Raw genomic sequence first — 18751 nt, forward strand, 5'->3', positions numbered from 1 at the left:
ACAAAAATACAAATTGCCAATAAATATAGATTTCAACCTCATTAACAAAGAATGCACATCAAAACAAGATAATATTTTTTTTTATTAACTGAGGTTTTAAAAGTATGAAAACACATAGTGTTAGCAACAAAGTGAAGCACAGGCACTCTAATGCAGTGCTGTGGGAGTTTTATTAAGTCCCTTTATTATTATTTTTTTACCTCCTAAATAATTACATTACATTGTATTCAACTTAGTAGCGTGATTTCTTACTTTTCTGGCTTTAAGTCTCTATAGATTATTCCCAGGCTATGTAGATGGTCTAAAGCAAGTGCAAGTTCAGCCAAGTAGAATTTGACATCTTCTTCTGTGAACATCACCTAAAATAAAATAATAATTTTTCTGTCTTTATTTTTGTGTGTGTGTGTGATTTTTATTTAAAGTTTCACTCTAGTTTAAATATTCAAAAAATTTTATAACTATGATAATTACACATGGCTCTATTCACAATTTACTCATGAAAAGACTGCAAAATTATCAAATCAGTCAACCAATCACTTACTAAATATTCACTATGGGAGAAATAATTTTAAGTAACAGCTATATTCAGGTTGTGTCACTGATGTCTCACCACAGCAACATTTTAGAAATGAAAAGTGATCTTTAAAATGCATGCTTATTTCCACTACTAATTGTTTAAAGGCATCTTGCTGATATATTATTGCTTCTGAAAAAACTAAAAGAAGCAGGAATAAGACAAAGATTGTTTAAAATCCTGCTTTTAAAATAAATTTAAAAAGTAAGAAAATAACTCTTTTTGGCTCAGATCCATCAATGTAAGAATCCTGTGCCACTAGAGTAAATACAATAAGCACAATATTGAAATATAACAAAGTTTTAGTTGAAACAGAATGCATATAAGTAGATTAAAAGTATATAATATATATAAATTAAATACCTCTTTGGATAAGCGTGTAAACAAATCTCCTCCCCTGAGAAAATCCAAAATAAGATACAACTTCCCTTCAGTTTGAAAAGCTGAATGAAGAAATGAAAATTTCCATTTAAGTCACTGCAATTTATTTTTTAGGCTTACATTAGGTCATTCACAAATGAATATTTTTTAGCAAATTAATGATTATGTCATAGATCTAAACTTATTTTACTTAGAAGAAAACCCCTGATTTCTCTTAGTTTCCATGTGGGAATGTTAAATGCAGTGTTTCTTTGTATGGAATCACTAGATTTTCTACAGGCAAGAGTATCCCAGGAATACAACAATTATATTTTTCTTTTTTTAGACAGGGTCTCACTTTGTTGTCCAGGCTGGGGTGTAGTGGTGCAATCACAAGGTGAAGCCTTGATCTACTGGGGCAAATCCTCCCGTCTCAGCCTCCCGCATAGCTGGGACTACAGGCATGCACCACCATACCTGGCTACTTTTAAAATTTTTTTGTAGAGATAGAGTCTTGTTATGTTTTCCAGGCTGGTCTTGAACTCCTGGCCTAAAGCGATCCTGCTACCTCTGTCTCCTAAAGCACTGGGATTACAGGTGAGTCACAGGGCCTGGCCTATAATAGCTCTAAACATGTGATCCGTAAGAAAGACTCCCAACAGAAAAAGACTTACCTAACCATGAAATAAAATACAAAACCAATGCCACTAGTTACAGAAAAAAATGTCGGTTGGTTAGGTATTATTCTTTTAAGTGTAATAAGAAGAATCAACACACCTTTACCCACTAAGAAAAAACATATGGCTTTAGGGAAAAGAGTGGTGGTGATAAGTTTTAGGACCTTGACATTAGGGATCTCTCTTGCCTTTGGGCTGGGTTAACAAATAAAGACTACAAAATGCTAGTACATTATTATTAATTGTTATTATAATAAAAAATTTTTTATTTGTTCCTATGGCTACCACTCAGAAACAAACGTTATAATGTTTAAAAGAAGCATAAGATAAATGCAATAAAAGCCTCTAAAGTTTGTCTAAGAAGTAATGGTTTACCACAGATTTGCTAAACACATACAAATATATACTTATATACATTAGCATATTGAATGAACTCGGGGAATGGGGGATGAGGCAAAGGGATTAGGTGAGAGGTGGTTCATAGCTTACCATAATGTAACTTGACAATAAAAGGATGATTAACTTCTACCAAGATATCACGTTCCATTTTTGTCCGAACACGGTCTCGAACTATAAAAGATTTCACACATGCTACATTGCAATATCTTTCAAAGATAATCTTCAAAATAAATTCTTTTTGCTGCCCATATTAAAGTTTGCTTATGTGTTTAAAAATGTGATTGTTTTTATTTCTCTTACATTTGCAAAATTAATACTATATCTCTTACTGTATTACATAACTAAAAGAAATTGTGTACATTTATAAAATCTATACTTTAAGTTGAAAAAAATACAGATAACACATTAGATGTTGGTTTTGACATCAAATCTATAAGTATTTTAATCAGAGTTGTGGAAAATGGCAAAAAAACTTGCAACTTTTAAAAAATAAGGCATCCTAATTAAACAGTAAAACACAAAAAACTGGAATAGGTTTCAACACCCTACTCTATCAATTAAACTCTATCAATTCAATTAAAAACATTAATTATCTATAAAGTATGGCAGATAGGGTAAAGGATGAATATACCCAAAAAGGTCTATTTTGAGAAAGGGAGGCAAAGAAGCAGAGGGGAGAGATAGAAGATAATGTGGTATAGCTGAAAGAGCAAAGCTTTTCTGGAGTTAGACAGAAAGGTCTGGATTCAGTTCTCTCTCTCTCTCTCTCTCTCTTTCTCTCTCTCTCTCTGTGTGTGTGTGTGTGTGTGTGTGTGTGTGTGTGTGGTTTTTTTTGGACAACAACTTCAGTGAACAAGATCTGCATAATCTTGAGCAAGTTATTTAAGTTCTCTGAGTCTCAGTTATCTCTCAGCTATAAAACAGGGATAACATCACTGTTACCTTTAAGGACTGTATGAACATTTGAGATAAGGTATGTACCCAGAGTCTGGTATGTAAGAAATATTCAATTAAATGGTAGCTATTGTTATTATATCCAAAAGTAGAATTATGAATATGATTAAGGAATAAAACAATTTATTACCAGCAATGAGTAGTACAGGATTCAGAGAAGGGAAAGATCAGTTTTACATGCATAGGAGGGGTATAGGAAAGAAGTGGAGTTAGGGCATAAGCTTTAAGACTTTGAGTGGAATTTAGATGATGGGACCTAGAAGAGTCCAGGCATGGAGTATCAGTGCAAGCAAAGACATGAAGTCATGAAAGATGAGCAGGAAGGAACCAAATCAGTGTGGAAAGGTTTACTACTTTCCAACAAAATCAATAGAGGTTTAATACTGGAGAAGCAGGAAGGATCCACATTCTTGACAAGCTGGAATGCCAGGATGAATTTATGTTTGACCCCATGGGCCAAGATCTCTTTCAGCAACTGAATATTTCCTCAGCAAAGTCTATGTGCTAGACGCTAAGGATATACATACAAATAAGGTAATCTTCAAGAAGCTCATAATCTAGTGGGAATGACAAACAAGTACATAAACGATTAGAATATATTCTGATAGAAGTACTCTGAATGGCTGTGTCAGAAATTAAAATAGAAAGAATGGGGAAAAGATTCATTCAGGGAGGGGGTGGGTGGGGACAGGGAAAAAGTTGAGTTGGCTTTCTTTTCAATTCAAGGTGACCACAGATACTTAAAATATAGAAATAAGACCTCTGGGGAAAATAATCAATGCAGCTAAAAAAAAAATACCCTTTTAAATTTTATTTTTTACCCTTCTACTAGTTTTCCATCTCCAACTGGAAGGTTTTAGTGCCTCTGACTGAAAAAAGAGCAAATTAGGAATAGGAATCAATTGTTTTGTTTTTTTGAGTTTTTTGAGTTGGAGTCTCACTCTGTCGCCCAGGCTGCAGGGCAGTGGCCGCTCCCGGCCACCGCAGCCTCGACCTGCTGGGCTCCTATGATCCTTCTGCCTCAGCCTTCCAAGTAGCTGGAACTACAGGCGCGCGCTACCACGCCCAGCTAATTTTTGTTTTATTGTAGAGATGAGGTCTCGCCAAGTTGCCCAGGCGGGTCTCAAACCCACGGGCTCAGGCAATCCACTCACCTTGGCCTCCCAAAGCATGGGATTACAGGCTGAGCCACCGAGCCCGGCCAGGAATCAATTGTTATGCCTGTCTTTTAACTGATTTGCCCAACTAGTGTATCAAATTCTGTATTAATCTCAGATTTCATTATCTTCTCCTATTAATACAACTCTGATATTTTCCTCATTTATCTGATTAACCCTTTCTAATTTTTATGTGAATGAAGTTCATCACGAAGGTCTGGTGATAATTCTGTTCCAGTCTAGCTTCAATCTGTCCTTTTTCCATTGTTACCCACACAATTTTAGATTAGTTCCTATGACCTGAAAGCTAGATTCTAAATTTCTATCTCTTTCTTATTTATTTTTAGTTTTACTTTCATTTATTGATTTATTTATTTTGTTGCCCAGGCTGGAATGCAGTGATATGCTCACCACTCACTATAGCCTCGACCTCCTGGGTTCACGCGATCCTTCCACCTCAGCCTCCCAAGTAGCTGGGACTACAGGCACACACCACTACGTCTGGCTAAGTTTCTGAATTTTGTGTGTGTGTGTGTGTGTGTGTGTGTGTGTGTGTAAATGTTTCTGAATTGTGTGTGTGTGTGTGTGTGTGTGTGTAGAGAGAGGAGGTCTTACAATGTTGCCCAGGCTGGTCTCAAGGGCTGTGTGTGTGTGTGTATGTGTATGTGTGTGTGTGTAGAGAGAGGAGGTCTTACAATGTTGCCCAGGTTGGTCTCAAGGGCTCAAGTGATCCTCCTGCTTCGGCCTCCCAAAGTGCTGAGATTATAGGCATGAGCCACCATGCCCAGCCTAAATTTCTACTTCTTCAAGTATACAAAGCTTATAATCTAAAAATCACCTCTCTGCTCAGCAAGCAGCAAAATTATCCACCAATATTTTTACTACATATCCCTATTGTTCTACCACAATAAAAAGAATAATTATTTGGGAGACAAGAGCTCTCAGTGGCTATGCTAATAACTAGATTAGTTATCTTGGTCAAATCATTTCATTGTTCAGGAACTTTCTATTTCCTCTTTTATAAAATGAGGGGCTAGAACAAGATGATTTTCTTGTGAGATAGTTTTCTTTTCAACATTTCCTTATACATAACCTTAATGAAACCTTGTTTAGTTGAAAATGAGCAGTGAGATCCCCTCACTGAAGAATTCTTTCATTTTCTCTGAGGGAGGACTGTATAATAATTCTAATTTGGATTTTACTTACATAAACACCATGACAAGTTCATCCTACAATAAGGAATTTTGATTAGTATATACTAGTTCAGAAGAAGGCATGTTTTATATTGGTAAACTTCTAAACTCTAAAATAGAACTTGTTAATACTCATGCTAGTAAAGCAACTAGATTCCTCTGAAATAATTTTTATATAGTAGCTATTAGATTTAAACCTTCTTTGACTTGAACCTGAGAGTAAACAAGAAGAATGCTGTTTATGTTTCTAGGACTTTGTATTAAGAAACCGTTTTAAGCAGTTTACAAAAGCTTTTAGACCAACAGACCACTTTAATAGGACAAAAGTTCCCATTAACTGGACCTAATGCCTGGATCTAATGCCATGCCATTGACTTCTACCTGACTCCATTTACTGTATTAATAGGAATTTTAAAATGGAAAGAGACTTCTGATTAAACATGAATGTTTACTTTTTCCCAAAACCCCACTAAAATGAGAATAAAGGAAAAATTATGCATAAACCCATAAGGACAGGAAGTAACAGGAGAGGAAGTAACAGCAGAAGATGGGTAAGTGGAAACTAACATAGATCACAGAAAGCTAAAATCTAAGCCTGAGGAAAGGAAGCCAATGAGAAATAAGCAAATTCTTGTTACTGAACCTTTACCTATCAGTTTTTTAGTACTTTACTCTTATGAAAAAAGATAGCAATAGACCCCCAGGCATTTGAGGAAAGGCTCTAATTGTGAAAAACATAAAAAACAAATAGAAAAAAGGAATTAAGGAAACAGAGACAATGTGAGACACAGAAAACTTAAATGTAACAAAAGAAAACTCAACCTTGTAATTTATACTCATTAAGAGAAGCAAAGATGATATGGCATCCATGAAACAGAAACAAGAAGCTTAAAAAGGGTGCAGCAGAGAAAGAAACAAACATCTTCAAGACAAGAAATGGAGAAAGAGCTCATAGATGAAATGTATTAAAGGGATATCAATCAATTGCAGAGTATAGACCTTATTCAAACAAACCGCATAAAGAAAAATGAATTGTAACAGTAGAGACAACTAGAAATTTGAATACTGACTGGATATCCGCATGTTAATTTTTTAGGTATCATAACAGAGTTGTATTATTTCTTTTAGGAATCTTTACCTTTTAAAGATATATACTAAAGTATTTATGGAATGAATTATACAGTGTCTGAGATTAACCTCAAAATATCAAGGGGGTAGGAGTATCTGGATGAAAAAAGATTGACCATGAGTTGATAAATGTTGGAGCAGAGAGAAGGTTATATTAGGGGGTCACTAAATTATTCTTTTTCGTAAGTGTTTGACACTTTCCATAATAAAAAAGTTTTTAAAAATGGAATAATCAGAGAAAAAGAAATTCTAGGAAATTAAAAGTGATGGTAGAAATAAAAAAGTCAATAGGATTGGAAGATAGTTGATAAAATTTTCCAGAAAAATGAGGGGGGGGAGTAGGAAAAAAATAGAAAACAGAAGGGATAAAAATAAAGAAAATTCTTTTATTTTTATGTTTTCTTCTTTTTAAAAACAAAGAAAACTAAGAATAATTCAGGAGGTCCAACATATCTAAAGAGTAGCAGTTACAAAATGAAGAACAGATGACAAAAAAAATCTTCCCAAGACTGAAGAAATTAGTTAATAGGTTGAAAGAGACCACCTCATGTCTGATGTGATGATTATTTAAAACCCACACTAAAGTATACCACTATAGTTTCTAGAGTTTTGAGACAGGATCTCACTGTCATCCAGGTTAGAGTGCAGTGGCACAATTACGGTTCACTGCAGCCTTGAACTCCTGGGCTCAAGTGATCCTCCCACCTCAGCCTTCTGAGTAGCTGAGACTACAGGTGCGTGCCACGACATCCAGCTAACTTTTAAAAATTTTTTGTAGAGATAAAGTTTTGCTATGTTGATCATATTGGTCTCAAACTCCCGAGGGTTCAAGTCATCCTCTTGTCTCAGTTTCCCAAAGTGCTGGGATTACAGACGTGAGCCATCATACCCAGCCAAGAATACCACTATATAAATTTCAGAACACCAGGGATAAAGAGAAGATTCTAAAGACTTCCAAAGGGAACAAGCAGCTTACACACAAAGGACTGGGAGTCAGAATGGCAGTAAATTTCATCATTGCAACACAGGAAACTAGAACACAATAGAAACAATGTCTTCAAATATCTGGGGGAAAACTATTTCTGACCTAGAATTTTACACCCAGTCAAATTATAAGTTAAGCGGGGGTGGGAGTAGAATAAAGTCATTTTCAGACATGCAGGGTCACACAAAATTCACCATCCATTCACCCTTTCTGAGGTAGCTACTAGAAGATGTATTTACCTAAAACTAGAAAGTAAACCAAGAAAAAGGTAGATATAGAATTTAGGAAAAGAGATCAAATACAGCAAATTTGTAAAGAAAATATGACTCCGGTATACTATTTGGCTTAGTTAGGAACAATTTTTAAAAAGCTTAAAAATGCAAACATTACTAGGAAGAAAAGGGAAATGGTATGTGGGAGGCAGTCTGAGAGAACTGAATCCTAATTTTCCACGTTAGGAAGTCAATAGATTATGTCTCCAAATAAAAACAATCAAAGAATTACAATATAAGGATACTGGATATGAAGGTAAATGACAGAAGCAACAGCTAAAGAGATTAAAGTCATTGTCTCTGAGGGTCAAGAATTGGGATAGGCAGGAGTATGGGTAAAGCACTGCTATATCACATGGGAAGACTCTGTTCAGATATTATTTTGATAAAAATAAAAAATTATGTTTAAGAACTTATTTGATCAATAACTCAAAAACAACAGATTCTGGAGAGGATGCGGAGAAAAGGGAATACTTCTACACTGTTAGTGAGAGTGTAAACTAGCACAACCTCTGTGGAAGACAGTGTGGCAATTCCTAAAAGATCTGATAATTGACCTTCTATACAATCCAGCAATCCCCATTCTGGGAATATACCTGGGGGAACTCAAATCACTCTATGAAAAAGACACCTGCACACTCATGTTTATTGCAACATAATTCACAATAGCAAAAACATGGAACCAACCATGCTGCTCATCAAAAATGGACTAGATAAAAAAACGTGGTACATATACACAATGGAATATTATGCAGAAATAAAGGAGAAAATTATGAACTTCGCAACAACTTGGATGGACTTAGAGTCTATAATACTCAGTGATCTATCACAGAAACAAAGAACGGGGTACCACATGTTCTTACTCATAAGCGGACCCTGAACAATTATCATAATACTATAAGAAAAGGATTGGCAGTAGTGGGAAACTGCCAGGGGAACAGAGGGCACATTTATCAATAAAGATACTTGATCTCAAACCAGAGGAAGTGGGGACTAAAGTGAGGCCCAATCTTTAACTGTATAATGATCATTTGTATACCTAATTCTGAACTGTACCCCACGTCTTTAACATTAAAAAAAAATTTCTAAAAAGAACACATTTGGAATTATCTAGCAGCCTACAATTCCAGTAAGTCAAACATTTTTACTTTTCTATGATCTCTTCCATAGCTTATGTCTATATATTTTTACATACTTGTAGCAGATTAATTTGGTATAATTTTTCATTTTCATTAAGCTCATTGTTGCAACTATATTTAAAATATTCCATTTTAATAATATCCATAATATCTGATTAAATGATAAGCCATCATTTTAAAATTTCTTTTTAGAGACAGGGTCTCACTCTGTCACCCAGGCTGGAGTACAGTGGTGTGACCATAGCTCACAGTAACCTCAAACTCCTGGCCTCAAGCGATCCTCCCACCTTAACCTCCTGAGCAGCTTGGACTACAGGCATGTGGCACTATGGCTGGATAATTTTTTAAATGTTTTTGTAAAGACGGGGATCTCACTATGTTTCCCAGGCTTGTCTTGAATTCCTGGCCTCAAGAGATCCTCTTGCCTTGACCTCCTAACACGCTGGGGTTACAAGCATGAGACACCACATCTGGCTGAAACCATAATTTTATAAACATTCTTCTATTATTCAATGTGTATGTGATTAACTTCTTGCTACTGTAAAGAATGTTGCAATGAGAAATTTCAAACATAAATACATAAATACTTTTTTTTTTTAACTGGAGTCTCATTCTTGCCACCCAGGTTGAAGTGTAGCAGCACGCTCACAGCCACTGCAACCTCGACCTGCTGGGCTCAGGCGATCCTTCCGCCTCAGCCTTCCTAGTAGCTGGAACCACAGGCGCATGCCACCGCACTCAGCTAGTTTTTGTGATTTATTGTAGAGACGAGGTCTCACCAAGTTGCCCAGGCTGATCTCGAACCCCTGGGCTCAGGCAATCATCTTGCCTTGCTGGGATTACAGGCTGATTCACTGCTCCCACAGCCATAAATATCTTTCTTTGAAGTTATTTCCTCAGGTTAATTTAGCAGCAATAATGGCTCTTCACAGCTACCGCAAAACTGCTTTCCAATTTATGTGGTCACTGTATGAAATAACTCATTATTCTAATATGCATTTCTTTGATTTTCAGCAAAGCTGAGCATTTCTCTAAAGATTATTTATATCCTTGTGTAAACTTTATTCTAAAAACCTTTAGGTGGAAGGTGTAATGGTATTTATTCTCAACTTTTAACTCCATCATTCTTTTTACATTATTAGTTGGAATTCTGTTATAAGGAAGAGCTTTCCTTTTTCCCCCATTAATCTATGAATTAACTCATGGATTCTTATTTTATTCAGTGGGTCGTAATCTATCACTATCATTCATTACTACAACGTTCAAATTGTCTCAGATTTGGCCTGTACAAACTCCTTTATCAACTCTTCATGTTAATTTTTGACAATATTTGAGGTACTTTCCTGTTTTTCTATTTATACTATTTTGCATAGGAAACATTAATAATTTTTGTACTGCCAATTTGTTTGCAATCTGTTCAATATTTTTTCACACATTTCCTAGATGTGTTACGCTGTAAAATTCAGTTAGGTTAGAGTTATGGTAGAGTTTAAGAAAGGACTCTAATTGTTTTCCAAGTTGCTCAGGGGTATTTCAAACAAAATTTATAAAATCATCATTTAATTTCCCATTGTACTGTACTCACATTGTCATGCAGCACACACTATGTTTGCAATGAATACATTAAAATTTAATATATATTTCATACTATTTTATTCCACTGATTTCTATGTATTATTCCCCTCACTAATACACTAAATTACTATTAATTTAAGCTTTAGTAGCTGACAGAGCTTGTTTCCTTCTCATCACTTTTCTTTTCCAAAATATTTTGGATTCAGAAATGAAATTCTGAATCATTTTGTTAAGTTGTAAGGAAAATTCAGCTGGAATTTTAATGATACCAAGCTAACTAGATGGCTAGAGGAGTACTGAGATTCTTAATAACAGCCTTTTCTAACAGGAATTGTGCGTTTATTTTCTTTATTGATATCTTTCAGGTTACTCAGAGTTTTGTAGTTTCCTTTACATATAATATATACAACACAAATTCTGTTAAATACATTAAAACAAACTACTTTTGTTGCTTTTGTGAATGAACTAAATTCCATCTATGCAGTTTTGTAACATGGGATTCATGAGAATAAAGTGATAAAAGCAGTGATAAAAAGGTAGAGCACTGAGAATATAATTTAATTCTCTGGTCCTAGCAAGAATCAAGTAAGTGGTAACGCCATGGGGTAGAGACCAACTAGGAAAGAAAATATATTCAAGAAGCGAGTAAGAGAATGAAAGCAAAGGAAGGTGTTTACAAAGAGAAATGAAATTTCTTGGGATGATAATATCCACAGTAGGTGACTAATTGGGAATAACATCAGAAATAATAAATGATCATTGCAAATATTCCTTCCAGAATATTTTAAAAACTTTATAAATTACATGTAAATTGAAGGGAAAGAACTGAATGGTAGGAATTGATACAAAAACATGTTGAGGTTATAAGGTAAGTGATACTACTAAACTGAAGATTTAAGTATTTTTCAATCTATATACAATTTCTTCAAATAATTTTTTACCTATGAGAGCCAAATCCTGCATCAGAGTTTTCAAAATCATAGTCACAGAATAAAAACTTACTTGGACATCGGACGTTAAGACGATAAAGTTCTTAGAATAAAAGTTATTTTGCAATCAGTAAATCAGACTAGTTTTCAAAACATTAAAATAATTATGTTAATTTGAAGAGAAATTAAACCCAGTTTTAATTTTCTTAACTTCTGCTTGCCTAAAATCCAATATGAATTTATAATATTTCTTTTATAATGTGGCAACTCCTTGTCTTACTAGTCATATGATTCCTACCCTAGTAGGAAAAATTCACTGAAAATCATTCTAGATTTAAAGCTGATAAAAGGAACCAATTTGAAATGTAGGTAACTGGCCTCGGAATTTCATGAGCTCTACTGAGACCTTTCAGTTTCTTTAGACTACACTAACATAATAGCAGCAGCACTTACCTTTCAGTGTGGCCTTCTTCAATACCTTCATGGCATAAAGCTGTCGAGCATCAGAGCCTGAGATTTTTTTAACTAAGAAAACCTGCATTTAATAAGAGAAAATAAATGTTACGAATTACCACCAACTATGCTTTTGTTAAGACAGTTTATTATTATATAGATTCTGGTATATTGTAGATCAAGTATTTCCCCTGAAATGTATCCATTACAAATATGAGTTGTAAACAGTAGTTATTATAATTTGGGTGTCAATATATGTCAATACATTTTTTTCATTTTATTGTTTGCTAATTCCCAAAGAACATGTCACACATTAAGACAGAAATAAATCTTTAAACTATATATGTAGGAATCAGATAAAGTCCAACATTTTGTTTTGTTAACAAAACAAAAATTTTTCTGAATCCATCAAAACAATTTCCTCTTGATCACAATTTCCTGTTGATACAATTATTCATAGATCATGGGTCTTTTCTGTATATAAAAACTGCACCTAAATCTCATTGCTCAGCAGAACAATCTAAAACACATTGAAGGATCAATCCTATTCACAAATATTTAATGTGACTTAAGTCAGAACTCTACCTCTCTACCTTTTTACAATCAAATAAATCACGTATACCTAAATATGAAGAACACAATTCCCAGGTATGCTATTGAGCATCTTGCCTTTCCAAATATTTTTGGCTGCTTCCAAATTTGTGGGATTTATGTAAAATGAATAAAGCTGGGTGTAAATAATTCATGGTCAAGTTATAAAGTGACTAATAGTAGACTATTAATAAATTCCTTCTGTTCATTCTGACCATTAGGTTCATGATCTTTTCCATCAAACCTTTAAAAAGACCTACTAAATGGACTTGAATTTCATTCTTTCCCTACCCATTCTTTGGTAGTAATGGTCTTAAGCTGCCACAGGTGGGAAGAAAAGAAGCAATTACAATCAAGAATTAACTTTAGGATCAGCTCTCCTGATTATCCGAATTAGCACATCTGGCTATTAGCACAAAATCAAAAAACAACTCATTCAACTGATACTAGGACAAGGCAGTTTCTCACTTTGAGAAATTGTGCCAAGGCAATGAACAATGACACTAACTCAAGTGAAGAGCATCACAACTTGCACAGAAACTCTGATTCAGGATGTGTTGTTCTCCTATAATCACCTGCCCCCACCTTTATTCAACTCACCCTTTAGCTCCATTCAGGCAGTTATTTGGGAGCCAACATAGGGAAAGAAAAGCATTCTTTTTTTTTTTTTTCTTTTGAGTTGGAGTCTCACTGTCGCCCAGACTGGAGTGCAGTGGCCACTCCTGGCCACCGCAGCCTCCACCTGCTGGGCTCCAGCGATCCTTCGGCCTCAGCCTTCCAGGTAGCCGGAATTACAGGCACGTGCTACCACGCCCGGCTAATTTTTTGATTTACTGTAGAGAGGAGGTCTGATGCCCAGGCAGGTCTCGAACCCGCGGGCTCAGGCAATTCACTCACCTCAGCCTCCCAAAGGCGCAGAATTACAGGCTGAGCCACCGAGCCCGGCTAAGAAAGGCATTCGTAATCAGGGTGGTGCTATGGTGGAGTTGACGTTCAAGTGTTAATCAGAGATTTTAACATTTCTGACAGAAATAAATTCTAACTAGGTAAAGATAATAAAGATTTATTTGATATTTATACTTAAGATTCCCTAATCCTTCTTCTTTGTTCCATTCTACAAGAAAATTTTTCTGGTGGATTCCAAATTTTCAGCTGCTATTTGAAACTTCTTAGTTTGCACTTCTTAGTTTGCAAAGTACTTTCACAAGCATTTGTAATAGATCATCATGACAATTTTGGGAGGCAGACCCACTAAGCAATACCTTTTTTATAGCAGTCAAAACTGGGGTTAGAGTGGTTAAATAATTTGCCAGTGTCACAGTGAAGGTATGGGGACAAGATCCGGGTCAGCCAACCAGTCCTCTGCTTCTGCTCAGGTGCTCTTTAACTATTCCCTTCGGCCTGTAACTAGCCAAGCCCAGCAGGAGCAGCAGCAGTCCCAGCTGCCACTGCTTCCTCCACCAGAGCATTTCTGACCTTTCTCACTCCCCCATGAAGCTATTCTAGGCTCTGACAGGTCATCCCTATTTTCTTGGCTTACACTGGCCTTTCAGGATGAGTAAGAAAGGAGACGCCCTGTTTTTAATGTCTGGTATTTATAGTAAGGTATTTAAGTTACTTTTAAAGACGTAATGGGAGAAGCATGCTAATTCCTAGGAATTTAAATATTGTGTTCCCTGACAATTTAATGTATAAAAATAAACCCATCTATTTGGGTTTATCAAGTAGCATGATAATACAGTTTAATACAAGATATTATGTGCTTGACCTTGTATCATTTAATTATCGAAACTACCCTATGGGGTCAGGACAAGTACTTAATCATTAATTCTTTCCAGAATTATATGCTAGGCACTGTGCTGAGTCTTGGTACAAGGCATGGTTCCTTGCACTCAAGGAACATATAGTCTTGTGGGGGAGATTATCAATAAACAGATAATTAAACAAATGAGAAGGAACAAGAGAGGGACTGGGGGTAAAAAACAACAACAAAAACAAGTGAAAAGTTGCAATTATGGCATGTGCCAGAAAGATGAGGTATACGAGGGGGACCCCAAAACACAGAATTATTTTTTGGAGGGTGGGCCTCTTGTAGTACAGGCTTACCCACTAGGGAAGTGTTCTAGGAACCAATCAACATCAGTGTGCCAGTTAGCATTGTTTTAAGAGGCTGCATTTGGCTTCAGTGAATTTTTTTCTTTCAGATTCTTTCAACACATTTGCCCATTTCATGATGGGCAATTTACAAGTGCACCTGACCTCACTGTGCTGCATGTTCAGCAGTTTTTGATCAAAAGCAACATGACCCCCGTGCCCTTCCCTCCCTATTAATATACCCAATCTCATCCGAAGTGACATTTTTTCTTTCCTGGATGAAAAAAGTCCTCAGAAAGAAATATTTTGCAGATGTGGAAGACGTGAAACTAAAAATGGCAGAAGCACTAAAAGACATCAAAATTGATGAGTTCAAAAGCTGTGTCTCAATAGGTGTATTGCATCAAACAGTACTTTGAAGGTGACTGAAGTTTAAACATGTAAGAATAAATACACAATTTTTAATAAATAAATTCAATTTTCTGGCAGAACCCCCTTGTATAATGATCTGAGAGGGTATAATCAGGGAACATAATCCAAGCAGAATGGCAGTGAAGGTTTCCTTGAGATCACAGGCATAAGAGGAGCTAATTGCCTGAGGAAAGGGGGGAGGTGGGGCAGATTATTTCAGCCAGAACGAATGTGGAAAGGCTTTCTAGTAGAAAGGCACTTAAGGAACTGGGTCCTGCCTAAACAGGGGTCCCAAACACTTGGACCACAGACCGGTACTGATCCATGGCCTGTTAGGAACCGGGCCACACAGCAGGAGGTGAGTGCCAAGCTAATGAAGCTTTATCTGTATTTACAACTGTTCCCCATCACTCACATACTGCCTGAGCTAAGCCCCCTGTCAGATCAGCACTGAAAAGCCTGCTTCCATTTCTAACATCCTATCTTTGTGAAGCAGGGTTTTCTGCAGTGGCAGCAACAAAAACAAGATTACAGAGTAAATTGGACATAGGTAACACACTTTGGTTGCCACTGTCTCCCATCACCCTCAGATGGGACTACCTAGTAGCACGAAAACAAGCTAAGGGCTCCCACTGATTCTACATTATGGTAAGTTGTATAATTATTTCACTATATATTACAATGTAATAATAATAGAAATAAAGTGCACAATAAATGTAATGGACTTGAATCATCCCCAAACCACCCTTTCATCCTGGTCTGTGGAAAAATTGTCTTCCATGAAAAGAGTCCCTGATGCCAAAAAAGTTGGGGACCTCAGCTGCCTAAGGACCAAAAAATAAGGCCAGTGTCCAGAACACAGAGAGTGAAGAGTATATAAACTGATGTTGCAGAGGTAGCTAGGGGCCAGACTGCGGGATTCATCAGTCATCTTAAAAAAAACTGTCCTTATTGTAAAAGCAAAAGGAGGCTACTGAAGGGTTAAGGGGTAGAGTAAAACATTAGTTCATGTTGGCTGTCCTGTAAATAATGGACTGAGGCTAGAATGCATTTGCGAAAGCTTCAACAGACCAGGGAGAAAGGTGGTAGCATATTCTGGAGGGGTGGCAGCGGAGGAGAGGAGGACAGGTATGCTTTGAGAAGTGTTTTCTAAATCAACAGGACTTGGTGACAGACCAGATTGGCCAGGGTGGGAGTAGGGTGGTAGAAAGATATGCCAAGAATGCCTTCCAAGTTTCTGAATTGCTCAGCTACAGAGAAAAATGAAATAGGCAGGTTTAGTGGGTAGAAGATTATGGGTTTGGTCTCAGATACGTTGACTTTAAAGTATCTTTGAGACATGCAAATGAAAAAAAAAAGAAGCAGCTATATGTAAGAGTTCAGAGCTTGGAAGAGCAGTCTAGATTGGAGATATAAATATGTTATGTTTGCTATATGTGAGTTACAATTAAGATAGTGGACATACAGAAAATCAATTAAGCAGGGAGTACATATAGAGGAGCAGTCTAGAATCGAAACTTGATGAACCTTAATATTTAATGGCTTGCTAGAAGTGGGAAATGGGGCTCTAAGATGTTAAGTAACTTGCTTAAGCACACACTATGAATACATAGAAGAAAAAATTTGAATCCATGTCTGGCTGACTGAGAGTCCACACTTGCAACTATCATACTCTACAGCTACTTAGTCTATATTTGGATTAAAAGCATCATTTGGGGTTTGAAAAAGGTCAACAACTGTAACAAATTACCTGTGTTAGTCAAACATTGCTAAATAGTCCCATCAAAATACACAAGAGAGTTAAACTGGTGCTGTTATGAAACTTGCAAAGCATGACATCTTCAAGTGTTTCCTTACAGAGAGGTGGTAAGGAATCACTGTACTGTGAAAATTAAGTGTAATCTCCAAATTTTCCTCTTGCTGAGAAATGGTCTAGACAGATCAAGTAGTCGTAATTATAATGCTGTATTTCTCAAAATGGGGTGCAGGAAGTACCCCTGAGGTGGGCAGCAGGGAAACAAGGACTACTTGAAGAAAACTGATGAAGGTGTTGCATCTTCTGGAGCAATTTTACTTGTGACTTTGGGAAATATTTTTTATATTAAAACAAACACAGATGCCATTGAATAGAATAAAGACAAGCTATGAGTCCAAAAAGTTTTGAACCTGTAGTGGCAACCCCCAAACCCCCTTCTTTAGAAGTACTCACTCATTTTATGTTGCTATTGGGGTATGCTGGAAGGAAGCTGAGATGCAATGCTAAATTAGTATCACAAGATCACCTTCCAACCTTATACAAGGATGCAACAGGCCAGTGTATCAAGGAAATATCTTGTGATTTTTAGCCATTCAAGAAGCACAACTAGTGAGGTCATGTGGTATTGAAGATAAAATGAGTATGAAGTGAATACTACCCATTTACTAAAGCTTCCAATGTGCTCTTGAATGACTTTATTCACTTTCTCACACTTAATAATAGTGAGAAACAGAAAAAAAATACAGAAAATACTGCTGGTAGGGAAAGGTTAATATTTCCATTTTTCCATGTGTATCAAATATGTATGAAGTCCAAAAAACAACTTTTTAAAAAGCACACACTCATTACTTACCTTTCCAAATGATCCCTGCCCTAATACTTTTAAAAGTTCAAATTGGGAAGGATCTGCCTTTTCATGTCCTTCCTTTACATGATGTGTGATGGCAATTTCTTTGATACTGCCTTCTTCCTGTTGAGAGAGCGAGAGAAAACAGTTACTTTCTCGTGCTAAAAACAAAAGCAATATGGATTTAGTGTATCAGATTAGAAATATTCAAATTAATATACAAAAACTACCCTTTACTGATCCACCAAGTGAACAGAAAACATATGCCAAGCAAACAAATATACTTTTAAGATAAGTTAAATTTGAGAGATGGTATTATACTAGCTTACAACACAGGCCAATTTAACTTCTATATAACATTAGCACTAAGTATTTCCAAGTCTTCACTCTCCCTATTGGAGATAATTGTAATAGACAGTTTTATTGGGCAGGAGCAGAGGGTGTAATGTCTGAAAAAAAAAAGAGTAATCTGCTATGCTCTGGCCCATGGTTGTCCTAGGCAGAATCAATGTTATGTATTTTCAAAAACCTGTTTCTTGGGGAGAGGGATTGAAAAATATTCCAGGGTAAACATGGAGATTTCTATCCTTAATACGGCTGTTTAAGTAAGTATACTGACATTTTATCTGTTTAGAATATGTAAGGTTTTTCTGTTTCTAGAATAACCTGGGATCTAACAGGGGAGAAATGAATAACTCTAAAATACAAGATCAGAAAAGATTTAACAAATGGCTAGAGAATCAGACATGGAAAATGACTATTCAGTATGATAAAACAGTGAAAGGTCTCTGGTTAAGAGAAGAATTTTCAAAGACAGTGGATACTTTAGTATATTTGAGGAAAGGTAGCAGAACAAAGAAAACATATGAAATGTACCATGATAAGTTGCGATCAGAAGATTAGCTACACCTTATTCAATCAATCACGATACATGCTTTTTTAAAATCATAAGCCAAAAATTACGACAATAAAACCTTACAAAATCAGAAACATAAGCCTGTCAAATTAAGACCACCATTTATGTTTTTGTTGTTATTTTTTCAAGATGCCTAAGTACTACTAGTAGAATTTCAATGTGTTATATAAACATAAATCATTATTTGATTACTATTATATTACACAAACATTTGTGCTCAATTAACATTTTCTGAGACACCCTTAGAATGTTGGCAATTTGACACACACGTTTGTTGCAGCTCTATTCACAATAGCAAAAACATGGAACCAACCATGCTGCCCATTGAAGCTGGACTGGAT

The 18751-nt window shown here is 36.0% G+C and overlaps 1 protein-coding gene across 6 annotated transcripts in view; it reads right to left on the minus strand.

The window, feature by feature from the left end:
* RPS6KA3 (ribosomal protein S6 kinase A3) overlaps window positions 1-18751 on the minus strand; it is a 114777-nt gene that overhangs the window by 35474 nt on the left and 60552 nt on the right. For all 6 annotated transcript variants that reach the window (XM_021715164.1, XM_021715163.1, XM_021715166.1 and 3 more), the window contains 5 exons: window positions 17501-17617; window positions 11796-11877; window positions 2101-2181; window positions 938-1017; window positions 253-359 (listed from right to left, as the gene is read on the minus strand). In XM_021715164.1, coding sequence (XP_021570839.1) covers window positions 253-359; window positions 938-1017; window positions 2101-2181; window positions 11796-11877; window positions 17501-17617 — 467 coding nt within the window. The remainder of the gene's footprint in view (window positions 1-252; window positions 360-937; window positions 1018-2100; window positions 2182-11795; window positions 11878-17500; window positions 17618-18751) is intronic.

Source organism: Carlito syrichta, unplaced genomic scaffold (assembly GCF_000164805.1).
Source record: "Carlito syrichta isolate Samal-C Ts95f unplaced genomic scaffold, Tarsius_syrichta-2.0.1 Scaffold306767, whole genome shotgun sequence".
Classification (NCBI taxonomy): Eukaryota; Metazoa; Chordata; class Mammalia; order Primates; family Tarsiidae; genus Carlito; species Carlito syrichta.